At 50.3% G+C, this 22705-nt stretch overlaps 2 protein-coding genes across 2 annotated transcripts in view; both read right to left on the bottom strand.

Annotated features, from left to right (window-relative positions):
* The window catches only part of LOC119406417 (ATP-binding cassette sub-family C member 3-like), a 51643-nt gene extending 49245 nt beyond the window's left edge, over positions 1–2398 (bottom strand). Inside the window, exon 1 of the mRNA XM_037673163.2 lies at positions 2373–2398. Within this exon, the coding sequence (XP_037529091.1) occupies positions 2373–2398 (26 nt within the window). The remainder of the gene's footprint in view (positions 1–2372) is intronic.
* A 37-nt stretch (positions 2399–2435) lies between these two features.
* Positions 2436–22705, bottom strand: part of LOC119372663 (uncharacterized) — a 45210-nt gene continuing 24940 nt past the window's right edge. The window contains exons 4-8 of the mRNA XM_037643117.2: positions 14027–14167; positions 4796–4930; positions 3725–3792; positions 2940–3059; positions 2436–2568 (exon numbers count right to left, since the gene is read on the bottom strand). Of these exons, the coding sequence (XP_037499045.1) occupies positions 2436–2568; positions 2940–3059; positions 3725–3792; positions 4796–4930; positions 14027–14167 (597 nt within the window). The remainder of the gene's footprint in view (positions 2569–2939; positions 3060–3724; positions 3793–4795; positions 4931–14026; positions 14168–22705) is intronic.

Here is a 22705-nt window from a genome sequence, read left to right as displayed (position 1 = left end):
CGTCACACTGGTGATGCCTTACGTAGATGCTTGCACGCACAACAGTACTTTCTCGGGCCCTGAGCTGATAATGCATGAAAATTCTACATACAAGTCTCTTCTTGACAATTTTTTTCTGAAGGTTCGTTTAGGTTACACACGCCATCCCAGATCTCGAAGCCAATGGCTTCCTGGGGAATACTTATGAATGACATTTTTTTGGACTTCTTTTATTATCACCATATGTAATGACACTGAAGCCGGGATTGTGCCTCCCTTTCCCATTTGATCGTCATCTAACACTTTGTTTTAGTTCAGCATTTCTCCTACCCTTTAGTTCCCTCTCCCCGGTGATCAGCGGCCACAATATCAGACAAACTACACTAGTAGCTTTCTTTAAATAAACCGCCACTTTCTCTTGACCAGTATGAACGGCAAGAAGTGAGCCTCCTAACAAATGTGCTATGAGGACTCAGGCAGCCCCGCCGCTCAGAAAATTTTCGACGTAGAAGCCTTTCCTATTACTTATAGTGGCCACTTAAAAAATGCATCTGCCATTTTAAAAGATGAATGAAAGATTTTAGTGTAAACTGTGTTGCAACCAATATTGCAGCGACATTACATGCCTGTCATCGGCTTCTGAGCATGCAAAGATTCCGTTATACCAAGCCAGCACGGGATAAAGCCTCAACACGCCGTTGCTGCAAGCGTCACTTAATTTCCGTTGTTTGACGTCATTGTTTAAGAAAGCAGATTCAAGGAAGAGATGAGTTCATTAGAAGCGCGGGCAGGACTGTTTAAGGAACCAATATTCTTAGAACGGATGGATTTCGCACTTTATTCTGAAAAATTGAAAACATACTACCATCTTCTCGGCCTCCGCTTTCGTAGCCAGTGAATATATTCCGCGAACGTTTTCGATTACGGTCAGTTGACTACGCTATCGGAGCTATTCAGGAAATTGCCAGGCTTTGCATTCGTCCAGCTTCTATGTCCTCTTTTATTTATCATTTTTCGTCTATCCTTAAAGTGAAACTTTACACTGACGAGTATTCACAACTTCCAGGATATGAAAGCTTCCGGCGTTGTCCAGGCAGCCAGATTTTAATATACCTGCTTTGCCATGCGCACACAGAAATTGTGTACTCTAAAAAGAAAACAAAAATCGGGACTCCTTGCCCTATGGGGTCAAGCGAAAGGTGGCGTGTGCACGCCTGACGTTCTTTCTTTCTTTCTTTCTTTCTTTCTTTCTTTCTTTCTTTCTTTCTTTCTTTCTTTCTTTCTTTCTTTCTTTCTTTCTTTCTTTCTTTCTTTCTTTCTTTCTTTCTTTCTTTCTTTCTTTCTTTCTTTCTTTCTTTCTTTCTTTCTTTCTCAATGCGCAATGCTCCATCCTGGCTGTTTCTTTCCTCCATGCCGTAAATGGGATCTTCGTCCACATGCATAGCAGCGTGACACTTCTGTTGCTACAGGCAACAACGACGGTCATGCGCTCATATTCAGGCAACAATGAAATGAGGCAACGTGAAATGACAAGACACCTCTTTAAAAGATGAGATTGCCATATCAGAAACGGCCGAACGCCGGTATTCCCACGTTCGAGAGAGCATCACTTATTGGAAAACGGCGCATGCAAATAAGCGTGTGACCGGCGCACCGTCAAGGGCCGCATTTCTGTACGCTCGCCGACGGCGCGTTTTTCGCGTACGACGCCACCACCGAAATACATCAGTCATAAAACCTTCGCTTGAAAAACAATAACAAAAATAGCGACAGATCTCCGCGCTGTTGGCATCGATGTAATGCGAAGCAGTCAGCGGGGAGCTGTACAGACCGCATTGTCTGGCTGTGAGACAAAGCGAGGCATTCGTGTCATGACATGCCATTCACTATCGCATGTTTGTCATGCATGCACGTACATCTTCGTATTCGCCATGCTAATGAAACGACAGCGACGGCTTCACTGCGCTTGCATCATGCCATCACCGTTATTCATTAACATTCACGTCGTCGCACGAGAGGCGACATTACATAGCTTTCGTCTTATCACCTCTTCGGCGTACAGCGCGGTCCACTGTTGAAGAGAACACTCCAATGAGCACCTTCAAGTTTGCTGTCCCTCTAACAACAAGTGGACGGGGAAACATTGTTCATGCACTGCACGAGCCTGACAAAAACAGGCAGAACTGTCAACCACGAGGAGCTTTATGCAAATCTAAGCCACTATGTTTTTGCAAGAGCGTGAAATCTAAACATGCCCTGTCCGCATGTGTTCCCTTTAACAGTGGACCCGTCTGTACGTCTTGTAAACGCTAAACGTTTATTGTAAATTAATTGCGAACGCACTAGCCCAAGATAAAGTCATGGAAGCGCATCAATTATTTATCCTGACTCACGAGATGCTGTGCGCGGGTTTAAGCATGACCACGGTAACTGAGGAGTGTTAATCTGGTGTTTACTTACTCCAAAATCGGCACCTTGATGATAACGCTGCCAAAGTAGCCGAGTGTGCTCACGACCGTCCACACGACGTCAATCCACAGTACCCCCAGGATCGTCGCTACAAAGCGCCCAGTGGTCATGGTCTTGTTCCTACGGCATGAAAGATCAGAACCCGGTCTGAAAATTAGCACTAAGTATTACTTCTCTGCTAGCCAGGACAGACACGCACTGCACAAGATATAAACACACAAAGTCCAGTCAGGCTGCGTGATTGGCTAGAAGCACGCAAAAGAAAGTACACCGTCACGCGGATAATCTGGGTCCTCGAATATGAGTATGTTTCTACAAGTCCGCGGATCCGCGGAGGCATTTGTTGCTTATACAGACAAATGTTCTTGATGTTCACAGAAACTTTGGGTCAGCGCCCCCCATTTAAATCTCTGGCACTTCATCTACAACGTAGGGCATTGCACAAGCCGAATCTCATGCACTGCTGAAAGCGAATAATACTTAAGACTCACCATCCTCCCGAAAGGTGATTGCTTAGCTGCCTCAGCAGCGGAGCGCACTTGTACCTATAGGGCAGCAGGGGCACGTCCTCCATGATGACCTTGGATCGAAGGACGACGTTCGCTAGGTGGCTGCATGTGCGCGACAAGGCTGAGGTGATGAGAGTGGCTCAGTTTTTCAATCGCTACACACAAACCATTCTGATCGTTACATTCGGCTGATAGCTACCACGCTCGGACTCCGATTGCAGCCATGTGCACTCTTGACCTAAGCCTGTGAAAGCGTCTTCGAACACAGCCGCTATATAGAGTAATATGAAGCGGGAAGAGGAAAGACGTAAATTCTGTTTTGCCAGTATCAGCGAAATGCGTGCTTTCGTGTTTCTCACGTTTCTGGGCCTATCATCATTCTGTTCTGCGATCATGACAGTTGTGCTAAAAGTGCGCGCCCAGTGGCTGTTTGCGTGATCACCTTGATGAACTCTTCTGTAAAACGTGGACGTTTCGTGTGTGTGTGTGTACATTTATAACGTGTGAACATTGCTGTTGCGTGGACAACTACATTGTGTTACTGGTATTAGGAATGTGAATGTCCATTGATGTGTAAATTTTGGACTTATTTATGGTCGTGGACAACTTCACGATGCAAGGCATTATTTAAGCGAAACGGAGACGCCGGTGCATACCCGCTGCTCCTCTTCGCTTCCTAGGCACCAGCCATACCTAGGCATAACTAGGCACCAACCTCTTCTTAACCAGATATTGTAAAAAAAAAAAGAGAACGTAATTGCACTTACGTGCGCAGTGGCCAGCAGACAAAAATGCCGAGCGGTGACGAAGTGTCATCATGAGCTCTCTCCTTACACTGGAGAAAACAGAGCGGGAAGAATAAAGATTATTGAAAGGTTGAACAGCGAGAACAACATAGAGTGTTATTCGCTAAGTTACCCCGTTAGCTGCTATGAGTAAGCTGTAAAATATGACTGCTTGTTCAAGGTAGAAAGTCGCGGGGCAGATAGCTCGCTAGGCTGCACCCTTAAATGAGATTAAAAGCGCGACAACGCAATTTTCGATGATGACGACGCGAGAGAACGGACAAGAACGGGTGCACACCGAATATTACTTTTAGTGGGCAATTCTCGAGAACGAGATACGTCCACATCAGGGTCCTCCCCAGAAATTTTTTAATGGTGGACATTTTGAGAGAGAGGGAGGGGGGGGGGTCTGAAAGAATGAAACAGACAAAAGGACGAAGGACCAAAGCCAAAAGAGCGAAGTGGCACACACAGCGATTAGGGGGGGGGGGGGGCGGATATAGTAAGCTGAAAAATTTTAAGCTTTCAAACTTCACGTTTTCGACACACATTCACATCTTACGTTTGGTCGCGCGTTTCTAGTATCTATGAAGCTCAAAGCAAACGGATCCAAGGGCGCGTGTGTTCTAGCGCTGACACAGGATTTGAAGATCTTTGAAACCAGAAGGCCGCCTGTTCAGGTTCTTTTTTACGTAACCAGGTGGCTGGAGGCATGGCTCATTGTTGTTGCGCGCGCAAAGTTGCTCTTTATTGGTTCCTGAGGTGCGCATTTCAATGGGGTCAATCGGAGCGGTGGCCGGTCTGTCTAAAACGGTGGGTGGACATGCCGCCCGGCCACCGTGGCGACAATCCTGGTCTACATGTTGTCATAAAAAAACAAAGCGAAAGGAAACAGCGCGCTGTGTACACACAGAACCCTCTGAAGCCTCTCAGTGGTGGTTATCGGAATTAGACCGTCATTTTACTGTTTTCTAACACAACTGTCGCTCACGCAAACGCGCTGCCGTTAAACTGATGGCAGTAGGCCGCTGAAGAACCAAACGCACAACTTACCTTGAGGTAATCGCTTTTGAAGATGATACGGTCTCGAAGACCAGTGCTGAGAAATGAGCCCATAAGGAAGAACACGGAGGATATGTTCACCATAATTACGCCGCTCTGGTAGTTGAAGTCAGACAAGACCATCCTCTGCAACGGAGTGTAGTGAGGTATCAACTGGCTTGAAAGACAACAATGTAGTAAAAAGAAGTAATTGTGGAGCTTATTGGTTCAGGTAGCGGACATGTACCGCAACCATTCAAGCGTCAACACTCTTTCTTTCTTAGATGCATTTTTTGTTATTGGCCGTTCTATAGTTACTCTTAGGCAGCGTGTCGGTTGTGACCATTCAAGTGAGTTAAAGTGACCAACCGGCATTATTGCCGCAGCTGAGGTTGTGTATCCCATTGCTACACGACGTCTTGATTTGGAGACGCGACATCCTTTTGACATTTCTGCGCACTCTTCAAGAAAGAGACCATGAACATTGAGATAATGGTAAGTTATGCATTCTTGTGGCGTAATGTTGATTGATATCACTTCGGGTTGAAATATTGTCACGTGGTCGTGACGTCGACGAAGACAGCAGTCAGCACGTCCGAGATGAAACTGTTTATTTGGCCGAACTTGTGGCCGGGAAACTGAAGGTCAAACTACAGCAATACACTGATAGCGTCGAACAGAGCGTCGACCGTCGATCAACTGACAAGCGGTCAAGCGTGTCGACTTTTATACAGGCGCTATCGAACTTTCCAGCGATATCGCTGGTGGCGGCGTTATCTCTCGACAAAGCTGGAACATTCGCGTGCGGCGCGCAATCTTAACAAAATGATCTACAATGATCGGGAAGCTTCGCGAACAATGTGGCGCGGTTTGCGCTGAGCGTTGCTGACAGTCTTGGGGGGGGTGTAGCTTCAACTCATGAAACATAAGACACGCGGCAATGCCCTCCTCTGAAAAAGCATCGTCCCGATGCTTAAAAACAGAACATGAATACATGCAATACTAAAGAAAACTAATAAAGAAAGCAAACATTAGAGTCCTCTGGTGCATTAACGTGCATAGTACGGTTTAAGGCGCACCACATGCACGACCTCGGGTCGAGCTCGGCGCCTCTGAGAGTTCGTGATGCCGTCGGGGACAACCTCGTAGTCGAGTGCGCCGAGACGTCGAAGTACCCTGTACCGTCCGAAGTATCGACGCAGAAGCTTCTCGCTCAGTCCGCGTCGTCGAATTGGTGTCCAGACCCAGACACGGTCGCCGGGCTGGTACTCCACGAAGCGTCGTCGAAGATTGTAGCGACAGCTGTCGGCGTTCTGCTGGGTCTTGATGCGCAGGCGGGCGAGCTGTCGAGCTTCTTCGGCACGTTGTAAATAAGCGGCGGCGTCGAGATTTTCTTCGTCGGTGATGTTCCGTAGCATGGCGTCGAGCGTCGTCGCCGGGCTCCTTCCGTAGACCAACTTGTACGGCGTCATCTGCGTCGTTTCTTGGACGGCCGTGTTGTAAGCGAAGGTCACGTACGGAAGGACGGCGTCCCACGTCTTGTGCTCAACGTCGACGTACATGGCCAGCATGTCGGCGATGGTCTTATTTAGACGCTCGGTGAGACCATTGGTCTGCGGGTGGTAGGCGGTGGTACGACGGTGGCTCGTCTCGCTGTATTTGAAGATCGCCTGAGTGAGGTCCTCAGTAAAGGCGGTACCTCTGTCTGTGATGAGGACCTCTGGGGCGCCATGACGCAATACGATATTCTCCACGAAGAACTTGGCTACCTCGGCCGCACTGCCTTTGGGCAAGGCCTTTGTCTCGGCGTAGCGGGTGAGGTAGTCAGTTGCTACGACGATCCACTTGTTGCCGGAAGTCGACGTCGGGAACGGCCCCAGTAGGTCCATCCCGATTAGCTGGAACGGCCGGTGAGGTGGTTCGATTGGCTGCAGAAGTCCCGCTGGCCTAGTCGGCGGTGTCTTCCGTCGCTGGCAATCTCGGCAAGTCTTAACGTAGTGGGTGACGTCGGCAGCAAGGCGTGGCCAGTAGTATTTTTCCTGTATTCTGGCGAGCGTGCGGGAAACACCGAGGTGTCCAGCCGTCGGGTCGTCGTGTAGGGCCTGGAGGACTTCTGGTCGCAATGATGAGGGCACGACAAGAAGGTAGTCGGCTCAAAGTGGCGAGAAGTTCTTCTTCAGGAGAACGCCGTTCCGCAAGAAAAACGACGGCAGTCCTCGCTTGAATACCTTCGGAACATCGGCGGTCTTGCACTCGAGGTACTCCATAAGGCCCCCAAGTTCCGCGTCGGCTCGTTGCCTTTCGGCGAAGTCATCGGCACTTATAGTTCAGAGGAAGCAGTCATCGTCGTCGTCTTGCGGCGGCGCGTCGACGGGGGCACGAGACAGGCAGTCGGCGTCAGAGTGTTTTCGTCCGGACTTGTACACGACGGTAATGTCGAATTCTTGCAGTCGTAGGATCTACCGTGCGAGGCGACCTGAAGGGTCCTTCAAGTTAGCTAGCCAACACAAGGCGTGGTGGTCGCTCACAACTTTGAAGGGCCGGCCGTAGAGATAGGGGCGAAACTTCGATGTAGCCCAGATGATGGCCAGGCACTCCTTTTCTGTTGTGGAATAGTTGATTTCTGCCTTTGATAGCGACCGGCTAGCATAACTGATGACCCTTTCCAGCCCGTCAGTCTTCTGCACGAGGACGGCGCCGAGTCCTACGCAGCTTGCGTCGGTGTGGATTTCCGTATCGGCGTCTTCGTCGAAATGCGCTAGTATTGGAGGCATCTGAAGCCGTCGTTTAAGTTCTTGAAATGCTTCGATTTGCGCCGTTTCCCACTTGAATGGCACGTCGGTCTTCGTGAGGTGCGTTAGTGGCTCGGCTATTCGTGAAAATTCCTTGACGAAGCGTCTGTAGTAGGCGCACAAGCCGAGAAAACGGCGTACGGCCTTCTTATCGGTGGGTAGCGGGAAGGCAGCGATGGCAGCTGTTTTGCGCGGGTCCGGGCGAACACCATCTTTGCAGATCACGTGACCCAAAAACAAGAGCTCCTCGTACGCGAAGCGGCAATTTTCAGGCTTCAGGGTGAGTCCGGAGGTCCTGACCGCTTGAAGTACAGCTTCAAGGCGCCGAAGGTGTTCGTCGAAGTTTGAGGAAAACACAACGACGTCGTCCAAGTACACGAGGCACGTCTGCCACTTCAAGCCGGCCAGTACTCTATCCATAACCCGTTGAAAAGTCGCAGGTGCCGAGCAAAGACCAAATGGCATGACCTTGAACTCGAACAGGCCGTCTGGTGTTATAAAAGCAGTCTTTTCTCGGTCTCTCTCGTCGACTTCTATTTGCCAGTAACCGGTCTTGAGGTCCATCGACGAAAAGTACTTTGCGTTGTGTAATCGATCCAGGGTGTCGTCTATCCGGGGAAGGGGATACACGTCCTTCTTCGTCACTTTGTTCAGGCGACGATAATCGAAACAAAAACGTAGAGTTCCATCCTTCTTCTTCACTAGCACCACGGGGGATGCCCACGGACTCTTCGACGGCTGGATGATGTCGTCGCGTAGCATTTCGTCGACCTGTTTCTTAACAGCCTCGCGTTCTTGCGTCGAAACTCGGTACGGGCTCTGACGGATTGGTCGGGCACCTTCTTCTGTTATGATGCGATGTTTCGCGACTGGGGTCTGTCGAATTCTTGACGACGACGAAAAGCAGTCCTTGAATTGCAGGAGCAGGGCTTGAAGCTGGTCTTGCTTGTGCTTCGGGAGGCGCGGGTTGACGTCGAAATCTGTTTGGGGATCTCGATCCTTCGAAGCAGGTTCGGTAGCATCGAAGAAGGCGAAAGCAGTGCTGGCGTCCCCGAATTCGTCGATGTAGGCGACCGTCGTACCAATGTTTTGGTGCCTACATTCGTGGCTGAAGTTTGTCAGCACTACCTTTCCTTTGCCATCGCGCAGCTCGGCTATGCCTCTTGCGACGCAAATGTGACTGTTCAGAAGCAGGTGCTGATCGCCCTCGACGACGCCTTCCAGGTGTGCTGATTTCTGAGTGCCGACGGAAATGATGACGCTGGAGCGAGGGGGAATGGTGACCTGGTCTTCCAGCACATTCAAGGCGTGTTTTTCTGGCGGCGTGTACGGCGGTAGTGCTTTTTCTGTGGATAGTGTTATCGACTTGGATCTCAGATCGATGACTGCACCATGAAGGCTTAAGAAGTCCATACCAAGAATGACCTCTCTCGAGCAACGCTGCAGGACTACGAAGTTCGCGGGATAAATCCGGTTGTTAATGGTGAGTCTCGCTGTGCAGATTCCCTCCGGTGTTACTAGATGACCTCCGGCTGTCCGGATTTCGGGGCCTTCCCAGGCTGTCCTAACTTTCTTCAGCTTCGCGGCGAACGGTCCACTGATGACAGAATAGTCGGCTGCGGTGTCGACGAGAGCTTTGACGCTGTGGCCGTCGATAAGGACGTCGAGGTCGCTAGTTCGTCGTCTTGCATTGCAGTTAGGTCGTGGCGTCGGGTCACGGCTACGTCGGTTTGTTCCGCTGCTTCCCCGTTGCGTTGTCAGGTCCACTTCGGACCGTGAGCCTTTGTCGTCAGGGCTCTGTCTGGTTCGCGTCGGGTCTTCAAGGTCTCGTCGTTTCGTCGTCGTCGGCGGCGGAGGATCTTCGATGTTTCGTCGTACAGCAACCGCACCTCCATCGGTTGCTGCCCTTAGTTTTCCGGATACGGGCTAGGCGACCGGCCTCGGAATGGGCCAGTGTACTGGCGGCGTTGGGGAGAGGCGTAGCGGCCTGGCGACGGTGATCGGGAAGGTCCTCGGGGGGTCCACTGCGCTCCTGCCAGGTAGTCGGCGATGTCACGTGGTCGTTCACCTTGCTGTGGACGCGGCGCGTCGATGGCGATCCCGCGCAGTCCCATCCGTCGATACTGGCAGCGGCGGTAGGTGTGGCCGGCTTCTCCGCAGTGGTAGCAGAGTGGACGATGGTCGGGGGCGCGCCAAACGTCGGTCTTCCTCGGCGTGTATCGCTGGCCGATTGGCGGGCGGTATGGCGTCGGTGGTGGCAGCGGTGGTGCCTGGCGGCGGAACTGCTGGGGCGGCGCGGCGTCTTGACGCGGGCGAGGAGGGGGGGCGTTGCGTCGGGCTGCAGCAGCATAACTCATTGCTTGTAGCTGCGGCGGTGCCGGCTGAGGAACACCCAGTGACTCTTTGATCTCCTCGCGGACAATGTCTGCGATCGAATCCACTTGAGGCTGCGGCGAAGGTAACAGCTTGCGCAACTCCTCCCGCACGATCGCTCGGATGGTTTCGCGCGTCGTCGGTGGCTAGTGAGTGCACTTCGGAATAGGTTGCAGACAGCGGCGAGCGGTTGTACTGTTTCGTCCGCATGTCCAGTGTCTTTTCAATGATCGTAGCCTCGGTGAGGAATTCGGCGACCGTCGTGGGCGGGTTGCGGACAAGTCCCGCGAAAAGTTCTTGTTTGACACCCGGCATGAGCAGGCGAACTTTTTTGTCTTCCGCCATCGCAGCGTCGGCCTGACGGAAAAGTCGAGTCATCTCTTCCGTGAAGATGGTGACGTTTTCGTTTGGCAGCTGCACCCGGGTCTCCAGCAAAGCAGCGGCCTTTTCCTTGCGGACGATGCTCGCGAAGGTATTGAGGAACGTCGTCCGAAAGAGGTCCCAGGATTGAAGGCTCGATTCATGGTTTTCGAACCACGTCTTCGCGGCGTCTTCTAAGTAGAAGTAGACGTGGCGCAGCTTCTCTTCAGTGTCCCAGTGGTTGAAGGCGGCGACTCGCTCGTACGTCTCCAGCCAGCTCTCCGGGTCTTCAAACGACGATCCACGGAAAGTTGGTGGCTCCCTTGGTTGTTGCATCACTACCGTTGTAGGTGGCAGGGGGTCTGTCATCGTCTCGGCGATAGATGTGACGGTCTTCGGCTGCCTGGCGTTTTCGGGAAGGAGCCCGTACTCTGGTTGTAGTCCCTTCTGCCGGCGGCTGGTTCGAGGATCCGGGTTGACCTTAGAGTCGTCTTCTTCGCGGCTTGGGCTTGGGTCAGCGCTCCGCGATGGCGTCCGGATCATGAAGCAGCACCTCCACCAGATGTCACGTGGTCGTGACGTCGACGAAGACAGCAGTCAGCACGTCCGAGATGAAACTGTTTATTTGGCCGAACTTGTGGCCGGGAAACTGAAGGTCAAACTACAGCAATACACTGATAGCGTCGAACAGAGCGTCGACCGTCGATCAACTGACAAGCGGTCAAGCGTGTCGACTTTTATACAGGCGCTATCGAACTTTCCAGCGATATCGCTGGTGGCGGCGTTATCTCTCGACAAAGCTGGAACATTCGCGTGCGGCGCGCAATCTTAACAAAACGATCTACAATGATCGGGAAGCTTCGCGAACAATGTGGCGCGGTTTGCGCTGAGCGTTGCTGACAGTCTTGGGGGGGTGTAGCTTCAACTCATGAAACATAAGACACGCGGCAATATTTTGCTGCACAGGATCGCTTTGGTGAACGCAGTGCCACGTTTAACGAGACCTAGGGCCTGAGGCGTTTCGGCAAGAATTTAAAAGTACCTATTTTTTTACCTTTAGAGGAATGCTTGATAACTATCGCATTTAATTTGAGTGGGTCGTTGGATTCGATTTATGAAGAAATATAACATGACTGACCGTACATTTAGGTAATTATTCACGTACTAACACACCATTTCGTATATGGCAACACATAGCTGTTAGTCACAAGCGCTTGTCTAGTCCAGTGTTCACAAAATAAGTGCTTGTGTTAGTCCGTATACTGTGGGCGTGTGCGTGTGAACGTTCTATTGCAATGTGAACTCCTGCAAGTGAACTGCACATTACCATGTTATTTTTTTTACTTGTTTGAGTTTGCTGCATGTTTTTTTCCTACTCGTTATTTTTTGTTTTTGGGTAACCACTTTCTTTTTTCGCGGCAGAACTTATAGAAATGGAGTAAACGGAGGTGACGAGGTGACAGCAGGCCAGTTAAAACACAACAGAACATATTCACGCTGTCGTTGCAATTAATTTCTGTAAACTGCTGGATAATTTATTGTAACACTTCCACTTGCTTTAAATTTGGTCTCCATAATATTGGAGTATAATTATGTAAATTTCACGCATTTATAGACTGTCGATCATAACCCGTGTCGGAAGCGGTATGTATTCATTTCTTCCACTCAGCTCCTCTTTGTATTACTGTTCATGTTTCCATCAGATTTCTTTTTTTTTTTGAAGTTGAGTTCCCAATTGACAATTCATCGTGCTTTAAGGAATGTCACAACCGTGACTTAAATTGTAGCTTTATATGGGTTTTAGAAGGGACTTAAACGCTCGTAATAGGCACACAAGTGTGCTATCTTACAGTTCAATTATCAGACGTTGGTCATTTTATGTTCAAAGGGAAGATATTTCTTTTTATTGATACAATATGCATGGGTTGTTCACGTGCTTGAGAGTCTGTGTAAGTTGCAGGGACGGCAATTAATCCAGGCACATTTAACTGAAATGGAATGATTCCTCGACAGGCCATCGCACGTGTCGCACGCATGAATGACTCATTAGCGGAAGACACGCTTCATGTGTGAAATTATTTCAATTATCGACCTATTAGGAATAAAGGTCGCGCACAGAGTATAAATAGAAAAAAATATACGATAGTGTAATTTCTGGTGGCCAATGATTTTCCTACATTTTTAACCTGCCATTTTGCTTGTTGTAGATAATGCTATACAGATTGTGTCTGAAGACAAAGTCAGGTGTGTTTCGGAAGGCGTAGACGTGCTTCGACGTTGGAAGTTAGCGCTTGTGTGTGTCGTAATCTTTCGACCCTATCCCTGAAGTTTGCGCTATAGAGTAGCATCAGTGGATTACCTACTAGACCAAACATGCACATTGCCTGTTGATGTATACGGCATTTTATTGCTATGCCTCGTTAAAATGCGCATGTCGTATGTATACGATCGGCAGGCGACGCGGTTCGAATAGGGTAGCAGTAAATATTCTCCTTGTTTCATCTATATCTTTCTTGTTTACTTGCAGTATATTGGTATTTCATCCGAAGCCCACATTGCCATGAATCCGCTATACACCATTATTCACGAAGCCTTCCGTGTTATGGCGCAGAATCTACAGAATGTACATGGAAATCATCCACTACAGCTGAAACCTGTCGTGTAGATACTTTTGCTTCTCTATAAAAAGTAAATTAAGAGGCCTCCGGTTGCCTCACACGCGTCGTTTTGTTCTAATGTCATGTTGGGTTGAACAGGAAGAACCAGACCGGCGCCAAAGCTGCGTGTGATGAACACAAGATCCTCTTATTGGACGAATTCACGCCCAGGACAGTAAGCAACGCCCAAATCATGTAGCTGTAATAGCGGCGGTCGCGGTCGTCGAATCTGAACTTACAGTTCAAGTCTGTCGACTATTTACACTTTTATCGCGTTACTTTCAAGAATTATCGCTCGCGCTCACATGCACTCGAGAGCTTCCATAGAGTATTCGCGTCGGGCACGCAGTCTGGTTAGACAAGGCTCCGTCTGCTATGCTCTCCGCGACGACATTCAATACATAGGCGCTTATTTCCTGCGAACGGTATTTCATAACAGTTATAAGAAGCAAACGAAGATGTATAAGATGTAGACGAAGCAGGAGTTTACGCGAGACTCTCCAGTGTACCTTAAGAAGACCTGATGGTGCGCCTTTTGCTGAAAAAAAATTAATTGGGAGCTTGGTTTCACAGCTCATCAGCTCAGAAAGCCTCGGGAAAACACTCTTGCGGTTCTCGACTGCGACGGAATTAAGCGATCGTCTGTAGATACGCTGTACTATGTGTACTGTGACTTGTGTACCCTCATATTTTCTGTCTCTCTCTCTTCCTTAAATTCGAGGGAACGAATCCGGGTCGCGGCGGCCGCATGTCTATGCAGGCAATATAGTAGAGGCCGTGTGCTTAGGTTTAAGTGCACGTTGAAGAACCCCGGGTGGTCGAAATTGCCGGAGCCCTCCACTACGACGTCTCTCATAATCATATCGTAGTTTGGAGCGTTAAAGCCGAATGATTATATTATTATCTCTTTCTCTCTTTTGACCCTTCCATTCTCCTTCCCATGAGTAGGATAGCAAACGGGCCATATATAGTATAGACAACCTCCCTGCCTTTCGTACATTCCTCTCGCTCTCTCTCTCTTACGCGAGGCAACATAGTCTACGAAGAGGCGAATGACTCACGTCCGAGGACCACAGATGCTGCGCCGAGGCCATGGCGTCGATGATGGCTGCCGTGGCCAGGAGACCCAGGATGGACCAGGTGTAGGCCGAGCAGGGCTGTCCGCGCTTGTTGCGCCACGCCGACACGATGCTCAGCGTCACCTGCGCATGCCCAGACTTCTAAGCACGCCTGACTAAATTCGCTAAGCTCTCGTGACATATACTGTCTAAACCTAGAGCGTTGCGCCCAAAAGTATTCGCAGACGTCGCTTCCTAGCATGTAGATCTACAGATAGATAACACTTTTTAATAATTACCCCGGAGATGTTAGCCTGCTTCGTCACCCGGCTTGCTACTCCAGCTGTCGGGTATCGCTTATGGTACATACACTGATCACATATACACACAAATAATACTTACAGTAACACAGGTGCATACATCACACAGAAGAGTTCTTCATAAAGTTTTTGTTCAGGTGTGTAGCCCTCAAGAACACCAACAGTGCTTTTGTATTGCGCGCCGCACAGGCGCTGCTTTGCCACGGATGTGCTGTGGCACCTCCCAACGTGTAGACATGCGAAAGACATTGAGCGGAAATTTATATGTAATTATTAGGCCGGGATATATGGAATTACTTAGTTGACTCTTCAAATATTACTTTACGTTCAGAAGAGCTTGTGTAGGGGCTAGTTTGAATACAATGGACGAAACAAGCAGCGCCGTCGTTGTGAAGATAGAAGCGCTGGCTACTTCATTCATTACTTCACGTTGCTCAGGTATGAAGATAGTTACATATACCAAATAGGAAGTCTTCTCTGTGTGATGATGATAATCCATTGAAACATCAACAGGTAGAGCCCTTCGAGTCGTTCCGGAAGCATCGCTGATTTATTGCACTCATTCTATTGTCAATTAAGGTAATTTGTCTCTTTATCTCTACCACGGTTTAAGAAAAATACTTTTTTTCTTACACCGTGACCTCCACTAAGAGAAGGGGCCCCCACTGCCTTTACAAGGGAGAATGAATTGTGTATGACATGCCTGTCAGTTTTTCGGGCTACACGACAGACCGCAAGAGCGCCGCAAAATCATTTACCTTATACTCAATTGTGTCCACGGGTAGCGTCGGCATATAGGAAGCCGCGTTGTTGAATTTCACTGTGGTAGTGTTTTTTTTTTTTTCTGGCTAAAGTGAATATTTATTTATTTTTTGTTTATTTAAAGTACCTGCAGCGCCCGAAGGCATTATTGCAAGGGGGAATACACAGGATAACATATGCTTACATAAAAAGATAAATCTGAAAAGAAGATTAACGCAAAAACAAAAAAGGATGTAGCTATGAGTGTAACAGTATGTCTCTGAACGATGTTTCAGTGCGACAGTCAACAGTCTCCCGTAAAAGCTGATTCCACTGGGAGATTATGTGTGGAAAAAACGAGTGTAGGTATACGTTTGTTCGGCAAAAACTTTCTCTTATTTTTAGAGAGTGGTCACTTCTGTGAGACAAGAAATGGGGAGGAGTAAGATTCTTTATCTATTTTAACCATGCCGTGAAAGGTTTTGAAAAGCATTTCTAATCTAATGTTTTTTCTACTTGCACTTATTAATTTCCACCCCAACCTATCCTTTATCGCACTAACACTAAACGTGGAGTCATAGTTAGAACTGACAAAACGGGCTGCACGGTTTTGTACCAGCTCGAGCATATTAGATAGGGTTTTACTTCGCGGATCCCAAGCCACGCAGGCATACTCTAAGACAGGTGTGACGTTCGAGAAATAAAGTAATTCTCTAATTTTGGGAGGAGCTAAGCGGAAATTTCTATTAACAAAATTTAACGTTCTACAGGATCTCGCTGTAACATACTCAACGTGCTTAGTCCATGTAAGATTTGATGAAAAATGAACACCAAGGTATTTATAATCAGTTACCCGAGTTAGCTGGACGGAGTCTAATGTGTAATCAAACAGGTATGGATTGTGTTTACGATTGAAGGAGACGCCTTGACACTTGCTAGGGTTCAGAGACATACGCCACCTAACACATGAGTGCATGATACTACCTAAATTGCGTTGCAAGTACGCATGGTCAGAGACAGATCTAATGAAATGGTAAATCACACAATCATCTGCATACAGGCGCACTTTGCATGAAACATTTCGAGAAATATCATTGATGTACACAAGAAACAACAGATGCCCCAAAACAGATCCCTGAGGGACTGCCGAAGTAACAGTAACATATTCAGATTGGGAGCCATTAATTACTACACGTTGCATGCGATCTTGTAGATAACACTTAATGCAATCAACCAATGCAGGAGTAATACCGAGCGATGAAAGTTTATGTTGCAGCAAAACATCGGAGACGGAATCAAATGCTTTTTTAACGTCTAGGAATATACAGTCAGTCTGTACACCAAGGTCAAATGAATGAAAAATGTCATGACTGAATTCCAGGAGCTGTGTCGAACAAGAAAGGCCAGACCTAAAGCCATGCTGAAATTCGGTAAAAAAGTTATTTTCTAGATATTTCATTACGGCGCTGTAAGCTATGTGCTCCATTGTTTTACTGCATACACTGGTAAGAGAAATTGGCCTATAGTTGGAGACAATATTTTTACAGCGAAAGCTGTTATGAGATCATTTCAACGGCCGTTTTTGGTGGCGTAGTTGTCCGCCGCCGCCGGTGTCCGTAACCACTATCGCTCGAAATAAGAAAAAAAACGAAATAAGAAAAAATTTCCAGGATGGAACGGGGTTCGAACCTGGGTCCTCTGCGTGGGAGCCCAGTGTTGTACCGCAGAGCCATGCCGCTGCTTGGAACTGCCCTGCAAAATGACGCTATACAGGCCTCATGTCCAGAAGGAACCACATTAGCATATGTAATTTAGTGTGGTACTAGTGAAATAACAACTGCGCACCACACAACGCGAATTCTGTAACCAGGCGTCACACAATGCGAATTGCGCAACGAGTGGGCTGTTGGATGCTTCCAACCCACTACAAGGGGCTCCGCAATAATTCTTCATCGTCATCAGGCACAACACCAACAAAGTGCGCATGATGCCTTACATGTTTTAGCGGGTACCACGGCTCTCCGTTGAATGACGAAAAATGGCATAGTGGCTGCTGCCCTACTTCACAGAAATTATGATTTATAGCGTAGTGGGTTCCTCGCAAGTGCACTTGCATTGGTTGCCAAGGAAGCCCATGAGCCCAGGCGCTCATGGTCTCAACAAAGTTCATCCCCACTCTCTCTGTCTCTCTTTCTCACGTCAATGTATGTTATATTGCATGGTGGGAGAGTTAAATAGCGACCGGGCGTCACACAATGCGAATTACGTAACTGGTGAGCCGTTTAAAGCTTCCAGCCCATTACAAAGAGCTGAGCCACAATTCATCGTCATCAGTCGTCACGTAAGCATTTCAATTTCACAGAACTTATGATGATTTATAGCGTAGTGGGTTCCTCGCATGTGCACTTGCATTGGTTGCCAAGGAAGCCCATAAGCCCATCATCCATTTCCTCAGGGTCTCAATAAAGTTCTTCCCCCTTCTCTCTGTCTCTCTTTCTCACGTCAATGTATGTTATATTGCATGGTGGGAGAGAAATAGACCGGGCGTCACACAATGCGAATTACGTAACTGGTGAGCCGCTTAAACCTTCCAACTCATTACGAAGGGCTGAGCCACAATTCTTCATCGCCATCAGTAGTCACGTAAACAAAGTGCACATAATGCCTTACATATGTGTAGCTGGAACCTCGCTTCTGCGCACAATGACGAATAATCGCGTTGTAGGTGCTTCCCATCTTCACAAATATTGCCGCAAGTCTTATATTTCATGAGCTTCACCCACAAAGACTGTGGGCGACGCGCTGCGCAGGCCTCGCCGTGATGTGTGGGAAGCTTCGCGATTGTTTTGGAACAATCCGTTAAGATTGCGCGCCGCACGAGAATGTTCCAGCTTTGTCGAGAGATAACGCCGCCAACAGCGATATCGCTGGAAAGTTCGATAGCACCTGTATAAAAGCCGACGCACTTCGGCGCTTGTCAGTTGATCGACGGACGACGCCCTGTTCGCCGCTATCATTGTACAGCGTGTGTTGCTGTAGTTCTAGTTCTGATTTTCCCGGCCACAAGTTCGGCCAAATAAACAGTTTCATTCTGCAAACGCCGACTGCTGTCTTCGTTGACGTCACGACCACGTGACATCTGGTGGAGGTGCTGCTCGTTCATGTTCCGGACGCCCCCGACAAGCCTTGAACCCAGCCCACGTCGCGAAGAAGACACCGACACCATCAGCGGCAGTCGAGCCAGCCGCAGACTGGAAGGACTACCCCCACAATACGGACCCCTACCGGACAAGACCAGGATCACAACGAAGAAGACAACAGCCACAATGACAACCGCTGTGGCGCCTACAACGGTCGTCATGCATCAACCGAGGGAGCCGCCGACATTCTGCGGATCACCATGCGAGGATCCAGAAAGCTGGCTGGAGGCATACGACCGAGTCTCCACGTTCAACAACTGGGACTGCGACGAGAAGCTACGCCATGTCTACTTCGCCCTTCAAGATGGCGCAAGGACCTGGTTCGAGAATCGAGAGTCCACGCTAACATCATGGGACCTCTTCCGCACCGGATTTCTCAACACCTTCACGAGTGTCATCCGGAAAGAAAGGGCTGAAACCCTTCTCGAGACCCGTGTACAGCTCCCCAATGAAAACGTCGGACTGTACACCGAAGAAATGACTCGACTATTCCGCCATGCCGATCCAGCCATGTCCGAAGAAAAGAAAGTTCGCTTCCTGATGCGGGGAGTGAAGGAAGAACTCTTCGCCGGACTTGTGCGCAACCCGCCGAAGACGGTCTCGGAATTCCTTTCAGAGGCCACCACAATCGAAAAGGCACTAGAAATCCGCACTAGGCAGTACAACCGCCGCATTCCTACGACGACCTACGGGGAGGTTCAGGCGCTGCAGTCTGATGACCTGCGTGACACCATCAGAGCGATTGTGCGGGAAGAGCTGCGCAAACTGTTACCTTCGCCGCAGCATCAAGTGCATTCAATCGCCGACGTTGTCCGCGAGGAAGTCCGGCAATCGCTTGGAATTCCCGAAGCCCCGCAGGGTCAGCCGGAAACAATGAGCTATGCTGCTGCAGCCCGACGCAACGCCCCACCCCCTCGCCCACGTCAAGACGCCGCGTCGCCGCAGCAGTTCCGCCGCCAGGCACCGCCGCCACCACCACCGACGCCATACCGCCCGCCGACAGGACAACGCTGCGCCCCCCGAAAGACCGACGTTTGGCGTGCCCCTGACAACCGGCCGCTCTGCTATCACTGCGGGGAAGCCGGCCACACATACCGCCGATGCCAGTATCGACAGATGGGGCTACGCGGATTCGCCGTTAACGCGCCACGCCCGCAGCCAGGCGAACGGCCTCGCGACATCGACGACTACCTCACCGGAACACAGTGGGAAGAACGACGAGCTTCCCGCTCGCCGTCGCCCGGCCGCTACATGTCACCGCACCGCCGGCAGTACACTGGCCCGAACCGGGGCCGGTCGCCTAGCCCGTATCCGGGAAACTAAGGGCAGCAACCGATGGAGGCGCGGTTGCTGTACGACGAAATGCCGAAGATCCTCCGCGGCCGCCGACGACGACAACGCGACGAGACCTTCAGAACACGACGCCAACCGGACGGAGCCCTCACGACGAAACTTCGCGGCCCGAAGAAAACCTGTCGACGCAACGTAGAAACAGCGGGACAAATCGACGAAGCCGTGATCCGACGCCACGACCTAACCGCAACGCAAGACGACGAACTAGCGACCTCGATGTCCTTATCGACGGCCACAGCATCACAGCTCTCGTCGACACCGGAGCCGACTATTCCGTCGTCAGTGGGCCATTCGCCACCAAGCTGAAGAAAGTAAAGACCGCTTGGAGTGGACCCGAAATCCGGACAGCTGGAGGCCACCTGATAACACCGATTGGTGTCTGCACGGCGAGAGTCACCATCAATAACCACACTTATCCTGCGAGCTTTGTAATCCTACAAAACTGCTCCAGGGATGTGATACTCGGAATGGACTTCCTAAGTGACCACGGCGCCGTTATCGACCTGAGGTCTGAGTCGATAACACTAACCTCAGACAAAGCGCTCCCGCCCCACCCGCCGCCAGGGAACCATGCACTGAATGTGATAGAAGAGCAGGTGACCGTTCCGCCGCGCTCCAGCGTCATTATTTCCGTCGGCACTGAAAAACCTGCAAACCTTGAAGGCGTAATCGATGGCGATCAGCAACTACTCCTGAATCGTCAAATTTGCGTCGCAAGAGGTATCGCCGAGCTGCATGACGGTAAAGCAAAGGTACTGCTGACAAACTTCAGCCACGAATATAGGCACCTCAACATGGGTACGACGGTTGCCTACATCGACGAATGTGTAGCCGCCAGCGATGCTTTCGCCCTCTTCGATGCTGCCGAACCTGCTTCGACGAATAGTGGTCCCGAACCGGATTTTGACGTCAACCCGAGCCTTCCGAAGGTCAAGCAAGACCAGCTCAAAACCCTGCTCCTGCAATACAAGCACTGTTTCTCGTCGTCCTCGCGGGTCCGACAAACGCCCCTTGCTAAGCACCGCATTATAACAGAAGAAAATTCTCGACCACTCCGACAGAGCCCCTACAGAGTTTCGACGCGAGAACGTGAGGCCATAAAGAAACAAGTCGACGAAATGCTACGCGACGATATCATCCAGCCTTCAAAGAGTCCGTGGGCGTCACCCGTGGTATTAGTGAAGAAGAAGGACGGGACACTGCGCTTCTGCGTTGATTATCGGCGCCTGAATAAAATCACGAAGAAGGACGTGTACCCCCTCCCACGGATAGACGACACCCTGGATCGACTTCACAACGCAACGTACTTTTCGTCGATGGACCTCAAGACCGGCTATTGGCAGATCGAAGTAGATGAAAGAGACCGAGAAAAGACCGCTTTTATAACACCCGACGGCCTCTTTGAGTTCAAGGTCATGCCTTTCGGTCTTTGCGCGGCACCTGCGACGTTCCAGCGCGTCATGGACACCGTACTGGCTGGATTGAAGTGGCAGACGTGCCTTGTGTATTTGGACGACATCGTCGTGTTTTCCTCGACCTTCGACGAGCATCTCCGGCGGCTTGAGGCAGTACTTCAAGCAATCAAGACCTCTGGACTGACCCTGAAGCCAGAAAAGTGCCGATTCGCATACGACGAGCTCCTGTTTCTCGGTCATGTGATCAGCAAGTCTGGAGTGCGCCCAGACCCGCGGAAAATAGCGGCCATCGCCGACTTCGCGCCTCCCACCGACAAGAAGGCCGTCCGCCGATTTCTCGGCTTATGCGCCTATTACAGACGCTTCGTCAAAAGCTTTTCACGCATCGCCGAACCACTCACGCTTCTCACGAAGACTAACGTGGAATTCAGGTGGGAACCGGAGCAAGTGCAAGCATTTGAGGAACTTAAACGACGCCTGCAGACGCCACCCATACTTGCGCATTTCGACGATTGCGCCGATACTGAAATACACACCGACGCAAGCAGCGTAGGACTCGGTGCCGTCCTTGTGCAAAAGACGGACGGGCTTGAAAGGGTTATCAGTTATGCTAGCCGGTCATTATCCAAGGCAGAAGCCAACTATTCCACAACAGAAAGGGAATGCCTCGCCATCATCTGGGCTACGTCAAAGTTTCGCCCCTACCTCTATGGCAGGCCCTTCAAAGTTGTCAGTGACCATCACGCCTTATGTTGGCTAGCTAACTTGAAGGACCCTTCAGGTCGTCTCGCACGATGGAGTCTGAGGCTTCAAGAATTCGACATTACCGTCGTGTACAAGTCCGGACGAAAACACTCTGACGCCGACTGCCTCTCTCGTGCCCCCGTCGACGCGCCGCCGCAAGACGACGACGATGACTGCTTCCTCGGAACTATAAGTGCCGACGACTTCGCCGAAAGGCAACGAGCCGACGCGGAACTGGGGGGCCTTATGGAGTACCTCCAGTGCAAGACCGCCGTTGTTCCGAAGGTATTCAAGCGAGGACTGTCGTCGTTTTTCTTACGGAACGGCGTTCTCCTGAAAAAGAACTTCTCGCCACTTCGAACGGACTATCTTCTTGTCGTGCCCTCATCATTGCGACCAGAAGTCCTCCAGGCCCTACACGACGACCCGACGGCTGGACACCTCGGTGTTTCCCGCACGCTCGCCAGAATACAGGAAAAGTACTACTGGCCACGCCTTGCTGCCGACGTCGCCCACTACGTCAAGACTTGCCGAGATTGCCAGCGACGGAAGACACCGCCGACTAGGCCAGCGGGACTTCTGCAGCCAATCGAACCACCTCACCGGCCGTTCCAGCAAATCGGGATGGATCTACTGGGGCCGTTCCCGACGTCGACTTCCGGCAACAAGTGGATCGTCGTAGCAACTGATTACCTCACCCGCTACGCCGAGACAAAGGCATTGCCCAAAGGCAGTGCCGCGGAGGTAGCCAAGTTCTTCGTGGAGAACATCGTCTTGCGTCATGGCGCCCCAGAGGTCCTCATCACAGACAGAGGTACCGCCTTTACAGCGGACCTAACTCAGGCGATCTTAAAATACAGCGAGACGAGCCACCGCCGCACCACCTCCTACCACCCGCAGACCAATGGC

This window comes from Rhipicephalus sanguineus, chromosome 10 (assembly GCF_013339695.2).
Source record: "Rhipicephalus sanguineus isolate Rsan-2018 chromosome 10, BIME_Rsan_1.4, whole genome shotgun sequence".
Lineage (NCBI taxonomy): Eukaryota > Metazoa > Arthropoda > Arachnida > Ixodida > Ixodidae > Rhipicephalus > Rhipicephalus sanguineus.
Note: the sequence above shows the minus strand (reverse complement) of the source record. Positions and strands in the feature narration are given on the sequence as shown.